Source organism: Oncorhynchus keta, chromosome 22 (genome assembly GCF_023373465.1).
Source record: "Oncorhynchus keta strain PuntledgeMale-10-30-2019 chromosome 22, Oket_V2, whole genome shotgun sequence".
Taxonomy (NCBI): Eukaryota; Metazoa; Chordata; class Actinopteri; order Salmoniformes; family Salmonidae; genus Oncorhynchus; species Oncorhynchus keta.
Genome location: NC_068442.1, coordinates 31257337 through 31280609, shown reverse-complemented (window position 1 = coordinate 31280609; position 23273 = coordinate 31257337). Strand labels below are relative to the sequence as shown.

General features: G+C 40.5%; 1 protein-coding gene across 4 annotated transcripts in view; it reads left to right on the top strand.

The window, feature by feature from the left end:
• The window catches only part of LOC118401324 (VPS9 domain-containing protein 1-like), a 33586-nt gene that overhangs the window by 376 nt on the left and 9937 nt on the right, over positions 1-23273 (top strand). For all 4 annotated transcript variants that reach the window (XM_035798734.2, XM_035798733.2, XM_035798732.2 and 1 more), the window contains exons 2-13: positions 304-376; positions 1085-1264; positions 1347-1491; positions 1833-1947; positions 4142-4204; positions 4551-4603; positions 5131-5218; positions 5323-5408; positions 5516-5982; positions 6080-6209; positions 7506-7711; positions 9354-9432. In XM_035798734.2, the coding sequence (XP_035654627.1) occupies positions 304-376; positions 1085-1264; positions 1347-1491; positions 1833-1947; positions 4142-4204; positions 4551-4603; positions 5131-5218; positions 5323-5408; positions 5516-5982; positions 6080-6209; positions 7506-7711; positions 9354-9432 (1685 nt within the window). The remainder of the gene's footprint in view (positions 1-303; positions 377-1084; positions 1265-1346; positions 1492-1832; positions 1948-4141; positions 4205-4550; positions 4604-5130; positions 5219-5322; positions 5409-5515; positions 5983-6079; positions 6210-7505; positions 7712-9353; positions 9433-23273) is intronic.

The following is a 23273-nucleotide window of genomic DNA, read 5'->3' as shown; positions in this document are numbered from 1 at the left end:
TGCAATATGTTTTGTGTGACTGCAGTTACAGTATAATTGCAGTTCGACTGCAGTTATGCGTCCAAAATACCACAGTCAACAGCAGTTTCAAAACTGCGATCTTTTTTTGTAAGGTTTGATTTAGAATTACAGTGGTGAACGAGTTTTATAGCCACGAGATATGCTTCGTTGATGACGTAAACAATGCAGCATCACTTGTTATAGTAGCTAGTTGGCATAATGTGCTATTATCTCTGTTGTAATACTGTTATGTTTCTACAGTAGCCTACTTGTAAGTTTACAGCTTTCTTTTTTTTTCTCTAGGAAGCCTACTGTGAATACTTGAGGAGTATCAACTTCATCACCCACTCACTTTTGGAGGATGCTGTATCTAGGCGTAAGATGAGGACAATATGCCATTATGCAAAACTAAATACATCTCATTTCATTCAAGAGGTGCTCTGTAGATAAGAGCTGTTATGGTGCTTTCAGGATGGGACTGTAACTACATCTTTATGCCTGGCAGTCACTGAGCATAAAGACATCTAAGCTCAATCAAGATACTATGACGTTTGTCATCTCTTTCTCCACTCCACTCAAAGCTGCCAAGGCAGGTCTATAAGTCATTTTAGAACAGTATTTCCCAACCCTGGTCCTTGAGTACCTCCAACAGTAAGCAGTTTCATTGTAGCCCTTGACAAACACACCTCATTCAACTCATTGAGGGCTTGATGATTAGTTTAATCAGCTGTGCTTGTCCAGGGTTACAATAAACATGTCTACTGTTGGGGGTACTCGAGGACAAAGTTTGGGAAACACTGTTTTAGAAGGTAGAAAATAAACAATTGAACAAGTCCAGGAGTAAGTAGTTGACTGTGTTTGTTTGTAGACAATCACAGGATTACCTCACACATTGATTAATTTAATCCCTCCTGAAATAATCAACAACACTAAAGGATGACTGTATCAACCTCGATGATGTAGATACTGAGATTTAATCAGTTCTTCGCATCGATTGTTTTAATTTAGTTGTAGTGGGAAGTGGTTACCAGTTGTAAAATGTTGCTTTTCTCTTCTGCTATTTTGATTTTCTTTACTCATCCAGAGGGAGAGATAGTAGAGGTGGAAAAGATGTTGAGGCTGGCTGAGCAGTGTTTGGAGAGAGCCAAGTCCTCCTTCATAGGAAGGAAAGATGAACCTGCAACCCCTATCTCCTACACGACACCTATCAACTTGGCAGCACTCAGCCTGACCACAGCCTTAGCAGTAAGCCCTGGAAAGATTGGTAAATATATTTAGCCCCAAATTTTGCAACGTTTTCAAATGACTTTTTCCCGAAACGTGTCAACCTCCTGTCCCTCCTCCAGTTTCGCCACAACCACAAGAGCCGGTTATTTACTCGGGGCCTGGACAGCGCAAAGTTCTCTCTGAGGGTGGAGGGGAGGTCATCACCTTCCTGTCCCCAGAAATCTTCCAGAGTTTGCAGATAGTGGAGTCGCAGGATACCAGGAAGTGAGTTGTTGTCAGAGAAACTGGGGACTAAACAATCAAGAGACAAAAAGGAGAGTTCTAGAAATAGCCACTCTGTGAAATAGAAGGACGCTCTCTGGTTACAGTATTCATGAGATGCCTACATCAGAAGTCACTCTTATCAATGAATGGTTGTCACCGTAGAACTTGTTAAATTGTTGAAGAGGTTAATGATTAATACAGAGTTGATTTAATACAGAGTATTCAAATAGTGCAGAACTGAAATTCACATTGTAAGCCACCGCAATCATAGACTTGATATATTTTATACCTTTGGTAACATGTGACTAAACATTTTTGTATGTTTTTGTGTGTTATTAAAGGGAACTTACACCCATAGAGGAGGCCTCGCGGTTGAACCAGAAGTTGAAAGAAAATTATGAAGCTCGTCTGGCCCGACTCCCCCCTGCACAGGCCCGTACACAGAAGACTTCCCTGGTCAGTCTTTGTTTGTGTGTTATTGACTTATACCAAAGAGACACCACATTTAGTTTAACCAAACTTTACATTGCATCCATGCTTTTAGAATATCCCCAAAGTTGGATAAATTGAGGGATCTTGTAAATTAGCTGGCTGCTATTTTATTATTATTATTTTTTTGTGAGATTCACACAGCTGTTATATCCACTACAAATGAGTTTGACACACACACACACACACACACATGAGTACCATCTGATGTTGGTATGAGGCAGAGTTGAATCTAACAAGAACTCAGCACATGTTTCTTCTACATTAATTTTGTCCATCAGTTCTGGGACGCTGCTATGGTGGGTATTTAGAGCTGTATACTTGCATAAAACTGTTTCGAATAAAGTAGACTGATAACATGGAAATAAGAAATTATTCATGCTTGACGCAAGTTTACTCATTGATTTATCTATTTCATATTTAATTTTTAAATATAATACTCTGGGTTTTGCATTGAAGCACAATCGCATGCATGCACGAGACAAGTGGCATGTGAATCCATACAAGGTTCACGCCCCTTCAAGGTGATTAGGGAATCGATTCGTTTGGACTTTATTTGGCGCGCCACACGTTCTTTTTGGATTCGAGTTTTAGATGAGGACTCAACAGGATTAGAGACTCACTCTAAGGTTAGAGATTGAGGCGAAATACAAACTCCAGCTGGCAGTTTTTTTTCTTCCTCTTCATGATCGCGTTGTCGTGTCCTTCAAGGAATACTAGTTTGACTTTTCCACGCGTTTTAGTCGCTTAGAACAAAAAAAATCACACGATTTAGATGCAAAGAATGTTTCGGCGACATAACGGCCACATGGATCTGCGGGCTCAGTGGGAAAAACTGAAGGAATTTGTGAAGGTACTTTTTATGTCCGTGTAGTTTCATTGTTTCAATTACGTTTTACAACTGGGAACTCGGAAATCTCAGATTTTAGTGCGTTCAAGAGTACTCTTTTCGAGGTTCTCAGTTATCGTGAAAGCACCAGTGCACCGACTACTACACATGTACTCACAGGGTGACTAGAAAGCGTTTCACTGTAAGGTCTACTACACCTGTTGTATTCGGCGCACGTGACAAACTTTGATTTGATTTAGTAGTAGGATGTTCCCAATGAGAGTTTTATTTATATATATACTTTTGTATATATATATATATATATATATATATATACACAAAAGTATGTGGACAACCCTTCAAATGAGTGGATTCGGCTATTTCAGCCACACATAAAATCGAACACAGCCATGCAATCTCATTCGACAAACATTGACAGTAGAATGGCCTTACTGAAGATCGCAGTGATTTTTCAACGTGGCACCATCATAGGATGGTCTTGGGCTTTTGACCATTTATTTGTATTCCTTGTGTCTAACTCCTTGTTAGAAAAGGTTTGGTCCAGTTATATATTTATGAGGTATTATACATTGAGTGTACAAAACATGAAGAAAACCTGCTCTTTCCATGACTTAGCTTTCACCTGGATTCACCTGGTCAGTATATGAACCCTTATTGATGTCACTTGTTAAATCTCATTCAATCAGTGTAGCTGAAGGGGAGGAGACAGGTTAAATAAGGATTTCCTTAAGCCTTGAGACAATTGAGACATGGATTTTGTATGTGTGCCATTGAGGTTGAATGGGCAAGACTAAATATTTAAGTCCCTTTGAACAGGGTATGGTAGTAGGTGCCAGGGGCACCGGTATGTGTGTCAAGAACTGCAACGCTGCTGGGTTTTTCACACTCAACAGTATCTCGTGTGTATCAAAAATGGTCCACCACCCAAAGGACATCCAGCCAACATGACACAACGCGGTGGGTCAATCATTTCTTGTGCTTTTTGAGGTGGAACGACCCAGTAGAAGTGACCTCTCCAGGAGCTTACTCAAGTGCAATCACTGACAACCCTTAACCAATGAAGTTGTTGTTCAGACCCCGATGAGACATATATGCAATCGGCCAACAGTCAGCCTACCTCAGGCAATTACTGGTTGTAGCGTTGAGGTGATAACATTTTATGTTTACCTTTTCAACTAGAATTCTTCCTCCTGGGAAATATCACTTGTCTGATCTCTCTCACAATGTAATTAGGACATTTCTGACATGTATGTAACATCTCAAGAAGTAGTCTGGATATGTAAAATATTAATCCATTTTCTTTCAACGCAGACACTCTCTCTTCAGAGGCAGATGATGGAGAACCTAATCATTGCCAAGGCCAGGCAAGATGCTGTATCCTTCTGCTAATGTGGACTTTCGGGGTCAGTTTGATATTATATAAGTCTAGGAGTCGATTGGTTAAGAATGTCCACTTGATTAAGTTACACGAGGATCCAAATTATGGCATCATGGCTGAATGAGCCTTCCCTGTGATCCTTGGTAAACACATTCCAGACACCCCATGTTATGTCTCCTGTAACTGAGTCATAAGAGGACCCTAAAGTTACATCTATTATAGTGACTGACCTGTTAGTGTTTTGAGAGAATTTATGCTATTGGTTATCCATGGGGATAGGCATGTAGTTTTGGGGTGAGCTGCTGTTTTATGTTTGGGAAGGGTTCCTTAATACGTGTGAAGCTACAAAGGAAGATGGAGGAGAGGAGACTGCGGCTGCAGGAGGAGGCCAACAGGTGAGCATTTGTCACCCCTGACAGTAGAACTTGGTACACATCACAGTTCAAGACTGTTGTATGGCTTTACAGTCTAACCGCATAAGTAATGTCTGTAGTATAAGTGCTGCTACTTTGTAGGAATTGGAATAAGAACAGAAACCTGACACTTGTGTATTTGCAGTTAAGTTTAGAATACTTCAGAACCATCTCCCCTCATTAACCACTCAATCCACCCTTAATTTAAGTCTTCTGATATGTAGTGTGAAAGTAATTGAAATGGTGCTTGGAGCTGAGCTCCAGTTGCATCCATGTATCTGAGTAAGGGCTACTGATTGGCACAGGGGTCTAAGGCACTGGATCTGAGTGCTTGAGGCGTCACTACAGACACCCTGGTTCGATTCCAGGCTGTATCACAAGCGGCCGTGATTGGGAGTCCCATAGGGCCCAGCGTTGGCCGGTGTCGGCCGTCATTATGAATAAGAATCTGTTCTTAACTGACTTGCCCAGTTAAATAAAAAAAATCAACGTGTCTATGCTGTATGCAGGAGATTTGCCGCATCTGGAACAATTACTGCAGAAGAACAGGAGCAACGTGTTTTGTACACAAATGTTTTGGAATATGAACAAGATCATGTGAGTTCAAAGTGCAGTGACAACTTGACAAGTCATTGTATCGATAAGTGAACTTTAGTGTTTCCTGTCGAGTTGTCCTCATCCTGTGTATGTTTGACTTATAGGACTGGCCCAAGCTATGGAAAGCCAACATTAAGAAAAATCCTGATGATCCCACATTGGTGTCCGGCCTTGTTTCATGTCTTCTCAGGTACTAAACACGAGGCCGCACAAGGCAGTCCTAGTTCTATAATTCTCTATACATAATGTTGCTTAATTTCTTTTTGAATAGAGGAGTAATTTTTGTGTGCATCCTAGCTCTCCAGACCACCCTGTGATGATGTTACTGAAAAGGCTCCAGTACAGAGTTTACAACAGGCTCTACCCAATCGTGAGTAAGAGTCTCCCTACAAGTCCTGCCCTGCCCATGAAACCCTCCCACAGCGCCCAGAGCCTGTTGATGTCAGACTCTCATCAGAACGTGTCAAAATCCGAAGTGGGCCACAGTATGTCCTCCGATGCCTCTCTCAATATCTCCTTCTCCCATGACCATATTGCTAACGAGGAGGATAGTGATGGGCCCCATACACTGGACAGGGAGAATTCGTTTGAGGATCTGGAGCAGTTTCTGACACAGCTGGACTGGGCTCCATCACATGGGGACCCTGACGTGACCTTTGAACAGTCACAGTTGGATCAGGAGGAGCCTCTCGTTCAAGACTTGGAGATGCGTGATCTCAAAGAACACCTCAAGGCTATTGTGAAGGACATCCATATTGCCATTGGTTAGTATGACTGTTAAAATGTACTATGTAGTAGACGTCATGTTTTGCAGTGTTTTCTAATTGTTGAGGGAAATGTATGAAAATAACTGTGTTGCAGATCAACTGCTGTCGCTATGCCTTCTCTCCTTTGAGTGTCTGAACACAGCCAGTTCTAAGGACCTGTGTGTGGCCAGCATAGAAGAAGCCTTCTTCACTCCCCTCTGGAGCTCTTTGTTGGCTCTCTTCAGGTAATCTTCTCTTCTCTTTTTTTTTTTTGCAGCTATGATCACTTGCCCATATTTTGTGGCAAAAACTAGTGTTTGGGGTTTTGAAATAATTTCACTATTCGAATAGTATCATACATTTCGTTAGGATATTCAAATTATATGGTGTTTTTTTTTATACATCTATATGTCTTAACCTAAGGACTGCTGGCACTCTGCTTAAGCTGCGGAGGGGGCAGTGTGTGTGAGAGGGAGAGCAGACAAAGGGAGAGGCGCCAAGGCAACTCGGTGACAGCCAAGACTAGCTAACTTGTAGCAGCCACAATGTTATTTATCATCCCATATAACAGTGCATGTCTTGACTAGAGTAGCCTAGAGAAGTTAACCATATATAGTTAACTAGGCTAATTGAGGCCATATGCCACTTTCTCCCCAACTCCACTCAGATAAAACAACCGCTTACCTGTTGGTTACTCAGCGGTAGCCTACTCCTTCTCATTTTGCTATATTTTCATTCTGTGATTTTATTGCATCTTGCATTGCGTTAGTGAACTATCACTCCACTTGCTACACTTTAAGCCTGCTGAATTTAATTAGCTAACATAAACAACAAGATACACATGTGAAGGTTACCAGTTGGCCAGCGGTCTTTTTTATGGGGTGCACGTCATAAAACCTACATTGAAAAGTTTGTTTTATTAAATTAATAATTTTAAATGTCATGGTATATCCTATATGTAACAATGTCACATGGATTTGTTATATACGTTGAGAAAAAGCATTTTCAGTGTTAAAATAGGGCTATAAAAATAACACAAGAATTTGAATACTAACGTCGGTTCGGATATGGTCCTTCTGTAGCTCAGTTGGTAGAGCATGGCGCTTGTAACGCCAGGGTAGTGGGTTCGATCCCCGGGACCACCCATACGTAGAATGTATGCACACATGACTGTAAGTCGCTTTGGATAAAAGCGTCTGCTAAATGGCATATATTATTATATTCGAATAACCAACCGTGCACATCCCTAGTAAAAGCTTCTTGTTTGCAAAAGGAGTTGGATGTCAGGCAGTGGTCAATAGATGGCGTCAGTATGCTACAACTAGAAACGGTTCCCTCTTCTCCTATTAGCCTGCTGCATGGTTGATTATGCGTATCAGTGTAGTGAGATGATTAACAGACCTGTGATTCAACCGTTCCTTGACGTATTCAATCTGTCCATTTAGAAAGGCAGTTCAGTGTGAAGCTGGTGTCAGTCATGTCACACTACTTGTTGATTTGGCATTGTTACCTCTTATTTCTTTGTGTCCTGGACTATGAAGGAAGGTCCACAGAGAGAGGGAACTGTCCTTTGAGTCCAGTATGAGGCTGTATCGGGATGCCTCACCTGGTGATGTTGGTGTCCCATCGAAACTGTACCCCCAGGACCCTGTCATGCTGCATGGTTCCTACCCCTACGACTCGGCAGTGCAAGAGCTTCGCTTGCTGTGCAGAGATTGCTGTCCCCAGAGAAAGCTGGAGTGCATTGGTGAGTGAGACCCTCAAGACCCTCACTGGACAATGATAGTGTGGGAAGTGTTCTTTACATTGCTCATACCGCAGAAGCATTTAATTGGGGGGAAAACCCATGTTTCTTTGCTACAATAACATCCCATACACAATGTTCTTTTATTTCAGACAGACTGGAATCTGTTTTGACTTGTTTGTGTGATGTTATTGATGATTTCCTTATGCCTACAGTTGGAAGCTTAGCCAAATACATTTAAACTCAGTTTATTCACAATTCCTGACATTTAACCCTTGTAAAAAGTTTTGTCAGAAGTTTACATACTAATTGAGTGTATTTGGTAGCATTGCCTTTAAATTGTTTAGCTTGGGTGAAATGTTTCTGGTAGCTTCCCACAATAAGTTGGGTGAATTTTGGCCCATTCCTCCTGACAGAGCTGGCGCAACTGAGTCAGGTTTTAAGGCCTCCTTGCTCGCACACTTTCAGTTCTGCCCACAAATTTTCTATGGGATTGAGATCAGGGATTTGTGATGGTCACTCCAATACCTTGACTTTGTTGTCCTTAAGCCATTTTGCCACAACTTTGGAAGTATGCTTGGGGTCATTGTCCATTTGGAAGACCCATTTGCGACCAACTTTAACTTCCTGACTGATGTCTTGAGATGTTGCTTCAATATATCCACATAATTTTCCATCCTCATGATGCCATCTATTTTGTGAAGTGCACCTGTCCCTCCTGCAGAAAAGCACCCCCACAACATGATGGTGCCACTCCCGTGCTTCACAGTTGGGATGGTGTTCTTTGGCTTGCAAGCATCCCCCTTTTTCCTCCAAACATAACAATGGTCATTATGGCCAAACCGTTGTATTTTTTTCTTCTTCAGACCAGAGGACATTTCTCCAAAAAGTCCGATCTTTGTCCCCATGTGCATTTGCAAACCGTAGTCTGGCTTTTTTATGGAGGTTTTGGAGCAGTGGCTTCTTCCTTGCTGAGTGGCCTTTCAGGTTATGATGATATAGGACTCGTTTTACTGTGGATATAGATACTTATAGGTCCTTTGCTGTTATTCTGGGATTGATTTGCACTTTTCTCACCAAAGTTCGTTCATCTCTAGGAGACAGAACGCGTCTCCTTCCTGAGCGGTATGACGGCTGCGTGGTCCCATGGTGTTTATGCTTGCATATTATTGTTTGTATAGATGAACGTGGTACCTTCAGGCATTTGGAAATTGCTCCCAAGGATGAACCAGACTTGTAGAGGTCTACAATTTTTTTTTTCTGAGGTCTTGGCTGATTTCTTTTGATTTTCCCATGATGTCAAGCAAGGAGGCACGGAGTTTGAACGTAGGCCTTGAAATACATCCACAGGTACACCTCCAATTGACTCAAATGATGTCAATTAGCCTAACAGAAGCTTCTCAAGCCATGACATTTTCTGGAGTGAAATAAGTTAAATAATCTGTCTAAACAATTGTTGGACAAATTACTTGTCATGCACAAAGTAGATGTCATAACCGACTTGCCAAAACTATTTTTCGTTATCAAGAAATGTGTGGAGTGGTTGAAAAACGAGTTTTAATGACTCCAACCTAAGTGTATGTGAACTTCCGACTTCAACTGTATGTGTTAGTCACCTTTTGTTTTGCGTCCTGTTCTGTTGCAGTTCGAACGTTGCGTCTGATCTGTGCTTGTGCTGAGGACTACTCCTGCCTTCATGAGGCAGAATCCAAAACTGCAACCATGTGAGTGTAATACTACAACATTGCTTTTATGGATATGAAAATGCTCACATGCTGGACCATGCTCGTTTCCCCTCAAATCTCTCACACACAGTGCAAACAGTGTTATTTACAGTGCCTTCAGAAAGGATTCACACCTGGACTTTTTCCACCTTTTGTTTCCATCTGAATTCAAAATGGACTAATTTGAGATTTTTTTTGTCACTGGCCTACACACAATAAACATCCCATAATGTCAAAGTAGAGATGTTTTTACAAATTAACATATATTTTTTTAAATAACTACATCACTTTACACCACACATATTCTACCACAAAACCTGGGAGGTTTTCCAATGCCTCACAAAGGGCACCTATTGGTTAAAAAAAAAAAAAAAAGGAAGGGAGACATTGAATGTCCCTTTGAGCATGGTGTTATTAATTACACTTTGGATGGTGTATCAATACACCCAGGCACTACAAAGATACAGGTATCCTTCCTAACTCATTTGCTGGAGAGGAAGGAAGCCGCTCAGTGATTTCACCATAGGCCAAAGGTGACTTTAAAACAGTTAGTTTAACGGCTGTGATAGGAGAACTGAGGATGGATCAACAACATTGTAGTTACTCCACAATACTAACCTAATTGACAGTGAAAAGAAGGAAGCCTGTAGAGAATACAAATATTCCAAAACATGCATCCCTTTTGCTATAAGGCATTAAAGTAAAACTGCAACAAAATGTGGCAATGTTTGGGGCAAAAACATTTACATTTACATTTAAGTCATTTAGCAGACGCACTTATCCAGAGCGACTTACAAATTGGTGCATTCACCTTATGACATCCAAAAACACATTACTGAGTACCACTCTCTATATTTTCAAGCACAGTGATGACTGGATCGTGTTATGTCCTTAACACTTGTAAGTGTTAAGGACTAGGGAGTTTTTCAGGATTAAAAAAAAACTGAATGGAGCTAAGCAAAATCCTGGAGGAAAACCTGGTTGTCTGCTTTCCACCAGAAACTGGGAGACAAATTCCCTTTTCAGCAGGACAATAACCTAAAACACAACATCAAATCTATGCTGTAGTTGCTTATCAAGATGACATTGAATGTTCTTGAGTGGCCTAGTTACAGTTTTGACTTAAATATACTTAACTCTATGGCAAGACCTGAAAATGGTTGTCTAGCAATGATCAACAACCAATTTGACTGAGCTTGAGGGATGTTGAAAAGAATAATGGGCCAATGTTGCATAATCCATATGTGGAAAGCTCTTAGAGACTTGCCCAGAAAGACTCATAGTTGTAATCTCTGCCCAAGGTGCTTCAACAAAGTATTGACTCGCAGGCTGACGACAAAATACATTTAGGAATCTATATTATTCAATTATTGCACCCACACTGCTCGCGCATGCCTGCCAACGAGCATCTGCGTTGCCAAGGGCTATAATAGAAGTCAGTTTTATTTCTGACGCAGATCGAGCTGCAAGTCCTGCCTCTCCCATCTCCTCATTGGTTTATAGAAGCAGGTACCCATGTGCCATCTCCTCATTGGTTATACCCACATGGGTGACTGAAAGAGACAATAGGTCTGTGGCGGCAACGCGGAACCCAAACCGGCTGTGTGCATTTACATTACATTTAAGTCATTTAGCAAACGTTCTTATCCAGAGCGACTTACAAATTGGTGCATTCACCTTATGACATCCAGTGGAACAGCCACTTTACAATAGTGCATCTAAATCTTTTAGGGGGGGGGGGGTGAGAAGGATTACTTATCCTATCCTAGGTATTCCTTAAAGAGGTGGGGTTTCAGGTGTCTCCGGAAGGTGGTGATTGACTCCGCTGTCCTGTGCAATCGTGCATAAATGTATTTTGTCCCCCTCACACCAAACGCGACACGTGGGTTAAAATATCAAAACAAAATCTGAAACAATTATATTAATTTGAGAAACGGGTCAAAAAGCATTAAACGTTTGTCAATTTAGCTAGTTAGCTTGTACTTGCTAGCAAATTTGTCCTATTTATCTAGCTTGCTGTTGATAGCTAATTTGTCCTGGGATATAAACATTGTTGTTATTTTTACCTGAAATGCACAAGGTCCTCCGCCAATTAATCCACACATAAAACGGTCAACTGAATCGTTTCTAGTGAACTCTCTTCCTTCCAGGCCTTTTCATCTCTTGACTTTATATTGCGACTATAAGTAGCTAGCAACGGCAAGCTAGCTAAAAAAGACAAATTAGCTAGCAAGTGCAAGCTAGTTAGCTAAAATGCCATAAATATTTCATGCTTTTCGACCTGTCCCCAAATTAATATAATTGGTTCAGAGTTTTTGATATTTTAACCTGCTTGTCGTGATCACGTTTGGTGTGGGGGGACCAAATTAATTTATGCACGATGGAACACGCGCTCAACCGGTTTGGGTTCTGTGTTAGTGGTGTGAATACTTATGTAAATTAGATTTCTGCATTTAATTTTCAATAAATGTTAACTTATCCAGAAACATGTTTTCACTGTCATTATGGTTATTGTGTGTGGGGGATATATATTTTAGAAGTTGACCGATTTTATGATTTCTCGATACCGATTATTGGAGGACCAAAAAAAGCCGATACCGATTAGTCGGCAGATTTCTTTTTTTAAACTTTTTTGTTTGTAATAATGACAATTGCAACAATACTGAATGGACACTTATTTTAACTTAATATAATACATCAATAAAATCAATTTAGCCTCAAGTAAATAATGAAACATGTTCAATTTGGTTTAAATAATGCAAAAACAAAGTATTGGAGAAGAAAGTAAAAGTGCAATATGTGCTATGTAAGAAAGAACGTTTCAGTTCCTTGCTCAGAACATGAGAACATATGGTGGTTCCTTTTACCTGGGAATATTGAATACTCATGTTAAGAAGTTTTGTGTTGTAGTTATTATAGGACTATTTCTTTCTCTATGATTTGTATTTCATATACCTTTTGCCTATTGGCTGTTCTTATAGGCACTTTAGTATTGCCAGTCAAACAGTATAGCTTCCGTCCCTCTCCTCGCTCCTACCTGGGCTCAAACCAGGAACACATCGACAACAGCCACCCTCGAAGCAGCGTTACCCATGCAGAGCAACGGGAACAACTACTCCAAGTCTCAGAGCGAGTGACGTTTGAAACGCTATTAGCGCGCACCCCGCTAACTAGCTAGCCATTTCACATCGGTTACACCAGCCTAATCTCGGGAGTTGATAGGCTTAAAGTCATAAACAGCGCAATGCTTGAAGCATTGCGAAGAGCTGCTGACATACACACAAGTGCTGTTTGAATGAATGCTTACGAGCCTGCTGGTGCCTACCATTGTTCAGTCAGACTGCTCTATCAAATGCTAGACTTAATTAAAACATAATAACACACAGAAATACGAGCCTTTGGTCATTAAAATGGTTGAATCCGGAAACTATCATTTCGAAAACAAAACGTTTATTTTTTTCAGTGAAATACGGAACCGTTCCATATTTTATCTAGTGGATGGCATCCCAAAGTCTAAATATTGCTGTTACATTGTACAACCTTCAATGTTATGTCATAATTATGTAAAATTCTGGCAAAACAATTACGGCCTTTTGTTAGGAATAAATGGACTTCACACAGTTCGCAATGAGCTAGGCGGCCCAAATTGCTGAAAATACCCTGACTGCTTGCACGGAACGCAAGAGAAGTAACACAATTGCCCTAGTTATTAGAAATTCATGTTAGCAGGCAATACTAACTAAATATGCAGGTTTAAAAATATATACTTGTGTATTGACTTTAAAGGAAGGCATTGTTTATGGCTAGGTACATTGGGGCAACGACAGTGCTTTTTTTTTGCAAATACGCTTGTTAAATCATCACCCGTTTGTCGAATTAGGCTGTGATTCAATGATAAATTAACAGGCACCGCATCGATTATATGCAAAGCAGGACACTAATTAACTACACATGGTTGATATTACTAGTGATTATGTTAAGATTGTGGTTTTTTTTAATAAGATAAGTTTAATGCTAGCTAGCAACTTACCTTGGCTTCTTGCTGCCCTTGCGTAACCGGTAGTCAGCCTGCCATGCAGGCTCCTCGTGAAGTGCAATGCAAGGCAGGTGGTTAGTGTTGGACAAGTGACCAGAAGGTTGCAAAAACGAATTCCCAAGCTGAGAAGGTAAAAATCTGTCGTTCTGCCCCTGAACAAGGCAATTAACCCACCGTTCCTAGGCCGTCATTGAAAATAAGAATGTGTTTTTAACTGACTTGCCTAAAAATACTGATTGTTATGAATAATTAGGGATTTCAAGTTATCAGCCATTCCGATTAATCGGTCGACCTTAAATATATTTAATACATTTTGAATTCAGGCTGTAACAACAACAACAACAACATGTGGAATAAGTCAAGGGGTATGAATACTTTCGGAAGGCACTGTTTATTAAAAAAAAAAAGAAATCTGACCTATTCTGCTTCTGTGCTTTTATACAGACTTACTGTACAGATATTTTGGGGGGAGTATCCAAATATATAATTTAGGACCTCCTGCCTCGGTCAGTGGTCGCCTTGTCAGACTTCATCAGAGATCACTAAGGCCAGACACAGCAGGGGTCTGGCCAAGGTTCACTGCCCCCTGCAGAGTGCCCCATCCTGGCCGACCCTCAATGTGGGTCGCCTTGTCTGGAACATACTCAGGCAGGGCCCAGCCAGCCTAGGAGCTGTGGATAGGAAAGTGGCTCTACTGGGCAGCAGAGAGAGCTATAGGTCAGAGACCATGTAATGGGTATGCAGAGTGTCGACGTTAAGTCATTTGAGGTTGGGGGAGTAATATAGTGAGAAAGTTTACTGGGTTGTTTGCTTGATTAAGTAGTCTACTACTAGAAGATAATTTAATGAGGCTTGCTAGTGTAGGCAGGAAACTGATGGGGTAGATCAAACATTTAAGAGCCAGTCCACACGCTACCTAAATGACACCCACTAAATGTCTGTCTGCGTAAAATTGTAATTGGACTAAAGCCCTATTTGCACGGGACCAGTATTACTAGAGAATGTTGGTTATGTAATTATTATCCCAGCATGTCTGTTTTTTCCAGTGGATGAGTCAGACGGGTTTTGTTTTAGCAAACTGCCCTGTAATATGTTTTTCACAATTGACCATTATGACGGAAGCCTGGAGGCTCCTCTGTGCGTGATGATATTTCAAATGTCTAGGGATAGACTAATGTTGGCCTGATGGCCTTGAGTTCGACGGAAGTCTAAATGATAATCCATATCAATAAGATCTGTAACCTATGCAGAGATTTAATTACCTGATGGATTTGGCAATTTATCAATTAAGTATGGCACTGGGGAAGTTGATATATGACAAAACAAATCATTCATCTGTAGGCTACAATCATAGCACTTTGTTTTAAACATCAATTTGTTCCTATGTTCTTACCCAAACTGGGATGCAGCACCTGTTAAACCCTGTAATATCCCTCAAAACAGGGATGACAATTTGCACGGGGTAAGTGGTATCAGAGGACCTTGGCGTTTGCTGAAAAACAGTTGTTTTTTAGGGATGTGATAACCTTCCTTCCAAGTCAGATTCGGACAGGACCAAAATTACAGATATGGTGAATTTGTGCTCGTGCACATAATTGCATGACCTTTGCACCCCCAGGAAAACGTATCCCATCCAAATAGGGCTTAACAGTGAAATGCTAACTTACGGGCTCTTCCCAACAATGAAGAGAAATAATACAAGGAATAAATACACAATGCTGTAAAGTACTTAGCTGTAAAGTATACACGGGGTACCAGTACTGAGTCGATGTGCAGAGGTACGAGGTAATTGCAAGCATTTCGCCACACCTGCAATAACATTTGCTAAACACATGTATGTGAACAGTTAGATTTGAGTTAGCTATGTCACTTTATACCTACCTATATGTACTAGGCATTAGATAATTAACAATAGCAGCAGCTTATGTGATGAGTCCGGAGTTAGCCCGGGTAGCTATCGATGAACTATTAAGCAGTCTCATGGCTTGAGGGTAGAAGCTGTTCAGGGTCCTGTTTGTTCCAGACATGGTGCATTGGTACCGCGCGGTAGCAGAGAGAACAGTCTATGACTTGGGTGGCACCAGTCTTTGACTCCAGCCACCCATAGGCCCATTGCATGAACTTATCAGGCACCTCTAAAACTAAAACTGTTTGAGGATGTGGGCTCCACAACCAACCAAACAAATCGTTCTCTCTTATTATGTTTGTTTGGAGCATTGAGGGCATAGCTCATGTAGTGCTGGCACAATTACTGTGTAACCGACAGTTATGGGTGAAGACCGTCATGAAAAAAACATTGCCATAACCATTTTAAAAACGTTTTATTTTGGGAACAAACCGCTACCTGAAGACTGGATGGCCGGGAATTCTTGCGGTTGTCTGTTTCTGCAGTAACGTGAACTCTTATCAACGTGCTGAAACAAGCAAGGTGTTGTAGCAAAGGAGTCTTCGGTTGCCTAGTCAATGCCCCCCCCAGAAGGCAGCAGCATACGTAGAAATAGAATAAATGGGATGGCATCCCCATTCAAGACAATTATGGCATAATGTATGGACTGGTGGCCATTGCAAGTGTTCCCATAGGTGCAAAGCATGAAGTAAAAGTAGGAAGTGTACCCATCAATATGTGTTTGAGCCACATCAGTTAAAGTAGCAACAAGCTTGCCCCACATCTGAGGATCTGTCTTTTTCAGCCATCTTTTTTTCAGCCATCTCTGTTTTGAGGGGTGCAAAATCCACTTGTCACTAGGGCTGTTGCGGTGAAGTCATGAAGGCAGTCAAATTCCACGTGACTGTTGAGTTATGGTAATCAGGCTTCTCCAAGCTCTGATGCTGCTGATGGTCATTGGTAGCCTCCCAAACTTGCTATTGTCCTTCTAATCACTGTGACATCAATGCAAATGTATTCAAAAATCTAATTGAACACTTCATGAGAGCCCATGTGCTCATGTTGCTCAAAATGTCTAGAGGCTATGCAATTGCGAGAGAGAACCGGAGTAATGGCCTCTATTAAAAATAGGTTTCCATCAGTTTTCTATAGGCTAGGCTTGCTATATTTATTTCTCAACCTTGCTAATATTAAGCACATTGCTTCTCTTTAAAACAGGAGTATAGCCTACCTGGCTGACATGAAAATAAACCATGGGGAAAGGTGTCCTCCACTCGCTATTTAAGTGCATAGATGACGTGTATTTTTTTCCCCTTTGCCCCTGTTTCGATACAGTGCATAATGGTCCTTTGTCAATCAAAACAAATTGGGTGACAATATTAGGCTATCACTTGTGAATGATGCCCAGCATAAGAAACGATGGCTCTTTTTTTTAATTTTTATTTTTTTTAATCAGTCGCACACCTCATGTAGCCTAACCCATGGGCCTGTATCTTTTATCTTACAGCCTACTACCATGTGCGCATTGCTGTGCTTATAATGTGAATAAATAGTTTATCATTTTAAGCTAAATGTTCTTATGTTGTGGCAGCCACATTGTGTAAAGAGTTTGAGGCTAGTGGTTGTATTCATTTGGGATCCATCGCATCCCACAACTGTCCCAGACTATGTTTGGAATATTTATTTCTCGCATAGTACAAAGGTCGACCTTTTCTATGGGGGATAGTAGATTGACATAGGCTAGTACTTTTGCTGTACGTTAGGCCTACTCACATTGTTGGGAGACAAAGTAAATGTGGACATTTCTTCCGATATCTTCAATTTGCACCTCGGAATTGGATAAGGACACGCGGAGTAGCGTCCCAAATGTCTCTCTTCACTTGTAGCCTGTGAGAAAGACCTGATCACGTGATGGGGAGCCAGGGAGAAGGTGCATTACGGCCCCACAAAGGGGATGCCACCATAAAATTGCTTGTCAAATTGTGTGTTGAGTTGCTGAAGTGGTATGTACAGCCGGTGCAAAAAAAAAATAAGCAGAGCTTATGCCTTTCAAAATAGTTATTTTCAATTCCTCATTAGTTGCATCATGCAGCCTTACAATGTATTAAAAATCCAAACATACAGCCCAACGTTTGTAGAACCACTGAAGTTACATGAACTCTAAATTAAACGTATAGGAATACCTTTTTCTTTGTTAGCCGCTCAACACAGTGTGCACTCACTGAAATAGTTTGGAGGAAATGTCCTTTCTATTTTATTCAGCTTTGTTCAATTGTATTCTTCATACTATAAAATTATGCCATGGAATTCTAAGCAAATATTGTCTGCTGAATGAACTAGTGTAGCCCACAGCCATTTGGCATAACCAGATCAGGACAACTGTGAATGCTTTTCTGTTCTTCTGAAATAGACTACATTTTCTTCATATCATGTTTCTTTAGACCTGTGTAAAATAATGTATTTATTAGACTTTTTAAAATGTAGGTTTCCAAAGGTCTGCGTCAGTGGCTTGTAGGAAGCCAGGAGATGCTAAATGCGTTTGTTAATTAACGGTCAATTACCGTGAGACGGACACTTGTTTGCTTGACAGTCACCGGCTGATTTTAAATTTTGTGACCGCTAGAACCCTACTTGTCACTTAAATCATGCTGGATTGATTGCTTTCGTTGTACTCCTGTGACTTTTTCATAGTCTTGCTTGTGCCTGTCGCTTTTTCACGTTAATGTTACGACTGTGGAAATGTTAGTAATGACCTGTCAAACCCCCGATAATTGTGGGCTCAATGGAATACATTATCTTTAGCGTTCTGCACCGTCTCGACAGTTACATCACAAAAACATAAGAAATAACTATTTTGATGGGTGTAAATTTGTGTAATTTAAAAAGTTATTTAATACAGTTGAATTTTTTACAAATTAGATGCACTAAAATGAATAACTTCTGAAAATGAACACTGATTAGTGATATTATGTCTGATCTCGCGAACAATGTAAAGTTTGTGTAATGTAGAGCCAAGCGTGTTTATTTTAAACCGAGGCTATCCTGCTATTGATACACTTGTTGAATTATGCAATGGAACATAACAGTAATTGAGGCAGTCTGGATGACACAGGTGAGTGCCACCCCTTTGTTAAGCTATTCATATACACTGAGTAAACACAACTTTTAACACCTGCTCTTTCCATGACTGACTAGGTAAATGCTACGATCCCTTGTTGATGTCACTTGTTAAATCCGATTCAATTAGTGTAGATGAAGAGATGTTTTAACTTCTTGCGTCGAGCCATCCCGGATCCGGTAATGTGACTACAGCCTCAAGCTCATTACCATAACGCAACGTTAACTATTAATGAAAATCGCAAATGAAATGAAATTAATCTATTTGCTCTCAAGCTTAGCCCTTTGTTAACAACACTGTCATCTCAGATTTTCAAAATATGCTTCTCAACCATTGCAAAACAAGCATTTGTGTAACAGTATTGATTGCTAGCGTAGCATTTAGCGTAGCATTTAGCGTTAGCATTCAGCAGGCAACATTTTCACAAAAAACAGAAAAGGATTCAAATAAAATCATTTCCCTTTGAAGAACTTCAGATGTTTTCTATGAGGAGACTCTCAGTTAGATAGCAAATGTTCCGTTTTTACAAAAAATATTTGTGTTGACAAATCGGTCCGTTTTCTTCATTCTTCATCACGTTTGGGTAAGAAAAAAAACGAAAATTGTCATTAAAACGCAAACTTTTTTCCAAATTAACTACATAATATCGACAAACATGGCAAATCGATGTTTAGAATCAATCCTATCTATCGACGATAAAATCCTTCGTGGCAGTTGACCTTCTCTTCTGAAGAAATGGAACGCGCATGGACCTACAGATTACGCAATAATTTCGACACAGGACACCGGGTGGGACAGCAGGTAAATGTAGTCTCTTATGGTCAATCTTCCAATGATATGCCTACAAACACGTCACAATGCTGCAGACACCTTGGAGAAACGACACAAAGGGCAGGCTCATTCCTGGCGCATTGACAGCCATATAAGGAGACATTGGAACACAGCGCCTTCAGAATCTGGGGCATTTCCTGTATGAAACTTCATCTTGGTTTCGCCTGTAGCATTAGTTCTGGGGCACTCACAGATATTATCTTTGCAGTTTTGGAAACGTCAGAGTTTTGTCTTTCCAAGGCTGTCAATTCCATGCATAGTCGAGCATCTTTTTGTGACAAAATATTGTGCTTAAAACGGGCACGTCTTTTTATCCAATAATGACAGCGCCCCCATAGGTTGAAGAGGTTAAATAAGGATTTTTAAGCCTTTAGACAACTGAGACATGGATTGTGTATGTATGCCATTCAGAGGGTGAATGGGCAAGACAAAATATTTAAGTGCCTTTGAACGGGATATGATCGTAGGTGCCAAGTGCACCGGTTTGTGTCAAGAACTGCAAAGCTGCTGGGTTTTTCACTCTAAAACAGTGTCCTGTGTGTATCAAGAATGATCCACCACCCAAAGGACATCCAGCCAATTTGACACAACTGTGGGAAGCATTGGAGTCAACATGGGCCTAGCATCCCTGTGGAGTGCCTTGTAGTCCATGCCCTGACGAATTGAGACTGTTCTGAGGACAAAAGGGGGTACGACTCAATATTAGGAAGGTGTTCCTAATGTTTTGTACACTTGTTGTATGAGTGCATTCTAAGAAAACAAGAGAAATTTGGCAAATTGAATACCTGAATTCCCGCATCCCAGAACTGTTTTTGTCCGTGCCAGTAAAATGTTTTACATACTATAATTCAGTAAATATCTAATGGATTTTAACAAATGTAAAAGTTAAATATTTTAATCCATTGTCCAAATTGCGTTTATTAGAATACTTTTTCAAACATTTTAATCATTTTGATGACCATTGCTAGTTAAAGGCCTAGTGCTGCCGAGTACTGCATCATATTGCATAAAAGCTGATGAAACTTCTACTGTAAAAGTGTAAACATTTGATCAGTGTTGCACTAAATCACCAAAAGTGGACACTCCTTCAAATGAGTGGATTCTGCTATTTCAGCCACACCCGTTGCTGACGTGTATAAAATCGAGCACACAGAGAAACATTTGCTTTACTGAGTGCTCAGTGACTTTCAAAGTGGCAACTGTCAACTCTTTTCACCTGTCAAATGTGAACTTCTAGGAGCAACAACGGTTTAGCCGCAAATTGTTACACAAGCTCACAGAATGGGACCGACGAGTGCTGAAGCATGAAGTGCATAAGAATTGTCTGTCCTCAGTTGCAACATTCACTACAGAGTTCCAAACTGCCTCTGGAAGCAACGTCAGCACAGGAACTGTTCGTCAGGAGATTCATGAAATTAGTTTCCATGGCCGAGCAACCGCACACAAGCCTAAGATCACCATGCGCAATGCCAAGTGTCTGCTGGAGTGGTGTAAAGCTCGCCACCATTGGATTCTGGAGCAGTGGAAGAGCGTTTACTGGATTGCTGAATCACGCTTCACCATCTGGCAATCCAATGGACGAATCTTGGTTTGGCGGATGCCAGGAGAACGCTACCTGCCCGGATGCATAGTGCCAACTGTAAAGTTTGGAGGAGGAGTAATGGTCTGTGGCTTTTTTTCGTAGTTTGGGATAGGCCCCTTAGTTCCAGTGAAGGGTAATCAAAATGCTACAGCATACAATAACATTCTGTAGCTGACTCTGTGCTTCCAACTTTATGGCAACAGTTTGGGGAAAGCCCTTTCCTGTTTCAGCATGACAATGTCCACGTGCACAAGCCAGGTCCATACAGAAATGGTTTGTTGAGATTGATGTGGAAGAACTTGACTGGCCTGCACAGAGCCCTGACCTCCACCCCATCGTACACCTTTAGGATAAATTGGAACACCGACTGTGAGCCAGGCCTAATCGCTCAACATCTGTGTCCAACCTCACTAATGCTCTTGAGGCTGAATGGAAGCAAGTCCCTGCAGCAGTTCCAACATCTAGTGGAAAGGCTTTCCAGAAGAGTGGAGGCTGTTATAGCAGTGAAGGGGGGGACCAACTCCATTTTACTGCCCATGATTTTGCAATGAGATGTTCGACGAGCAGGTGTCCACATACTTTTGATCGTGTAGTGTATTTCCTGATAGTTGCTGGTTGAAATCTACACAGGACCTTTTAACACCAGGTTTGCATCGGCGGGAGATTTGGCTTTCCATGGTGACCTTATCTTGTGGTAAGTTGGTTAACAGAGTTCCAAACCTCTCAGACAATAATGGTTAGTTTTCAGTTTTCTCCTTGCCACTCAGACCACTCCCAAACAGTCCTAGGAACATTCTTGTTTGGGAAATTTTTTGCTAACAGCAATTTAATCTTTTTTTAAATATGGAAATCTATTACAGTAAGGTAAAGTTACCCAGAAATTATTTTGATATTGATGATAATAAAGGTTGTATTGGGACTTTAACATGATTTGAATTAACATTCTACATTACCATGGAAATTCTTCCATCACAAGACCAGGTAGTCATTGTGAGTTTACCAGCCAAATTGCCAGGGTTAGGGGTTCGAAACCCCTTCTATTCATTTTATTTCTATGGCAGCACATGCAGTCAGGAGAGGGGAAAATGTGAGTTACAATAAATATAATAATTTTTTAAATTTTTGTTGCTTTTTGAATGGTTATTAGGGAGACTGGTCATTTGGCTGACCAATTATGGACACTGCCCTAAACGCATGCTCTATATTTGTCTCCTTGTGTTGGAGTGTGCAGAGCAGTCACTTTGGATGTGGTTTGCTGGATACCACTTCTTAGCTCTGGCGGATGTAGCTTATTTCTGGGAGCACCATTATATAGTGGCTGCTGGTTATGCAATGGAATATGAGTTCAGAAACTTCCCTTTTCGGTCTTACACTAGATACGATTTGCATTTAGGTCTGGTCAATATATTTTAGTGTGTGTGATTTGTTTTTGGACATGGCAATGGCGTACAGCCATTTCTATTATTGCTTCATCAGTGTGTTTCACTTTAAGAGTTTACCCATAGTATTTAAAGAAAGGCTTCTTCTATTCCGAGGAGTCTGTTTGATAACTGCAGAAGAAATGTTAATGCATTAAATGTGATCATTATTCTCACAAATTGTGTTCTTGTGTTCACAAGAAAGTATGAATGAATATGTATGTGTGTTTGACTTTGCACATTAACCCACTATCTGTTTTCCCTGTCACCAAGCTAAGCATATCTGCTTTTAGTTTTAATGCACTGTATTGCTCTAACATAATTCAAAATACATTTCATGTTCTGGTGCTGTTTAGGCAATTTAAAGTGTTGTTTTGGGTGCTTATTTGTGGAGGAATGCAACTCGGTTTTCTGGGTGATTAGTGATGTTTTATTTGTTTCCCATGACTGTATTTGTATTTTAGTGGCAAAATGTAACTTTTGGGGCAACCTGACCAAATAGAAATGTGAGTATAGATCTATTATACTTGAAAGTAAGTCTAAGAAGCGGTATATTGATTCTATGTACAAGATTTCTATGCTTCCCGTTAAGTTTTGTTTTTGTATCTTTTACTTTCAGTTTTGTATGGCAGCTGAAACAACTATTTTTGGTTATGGAAAATGTATTTCACAGCGTTAAGATTGTACAGTGACACTCTACTTCACTTTGTCTTTTTTAAATATCCCCTTTTCCCCTTCAACTTGTTCAATCAGAACTTTCAGATCAACAACCCTGTAATGGCTTTTCAATTATGTCAACATCGTCTATGACTGGTTGCATTATGATGCTCCAAGTTTGACCCTGAATTTAATATTTATGTTAACCCTGGAATTTATAGACTAATTTCAAGTTTATAGTAATGTTTGTATTGACAGGTAATGAGGGTGTGATTTGTGTTGTGATTGAGTGTAAACACTTTATTATAGCACAA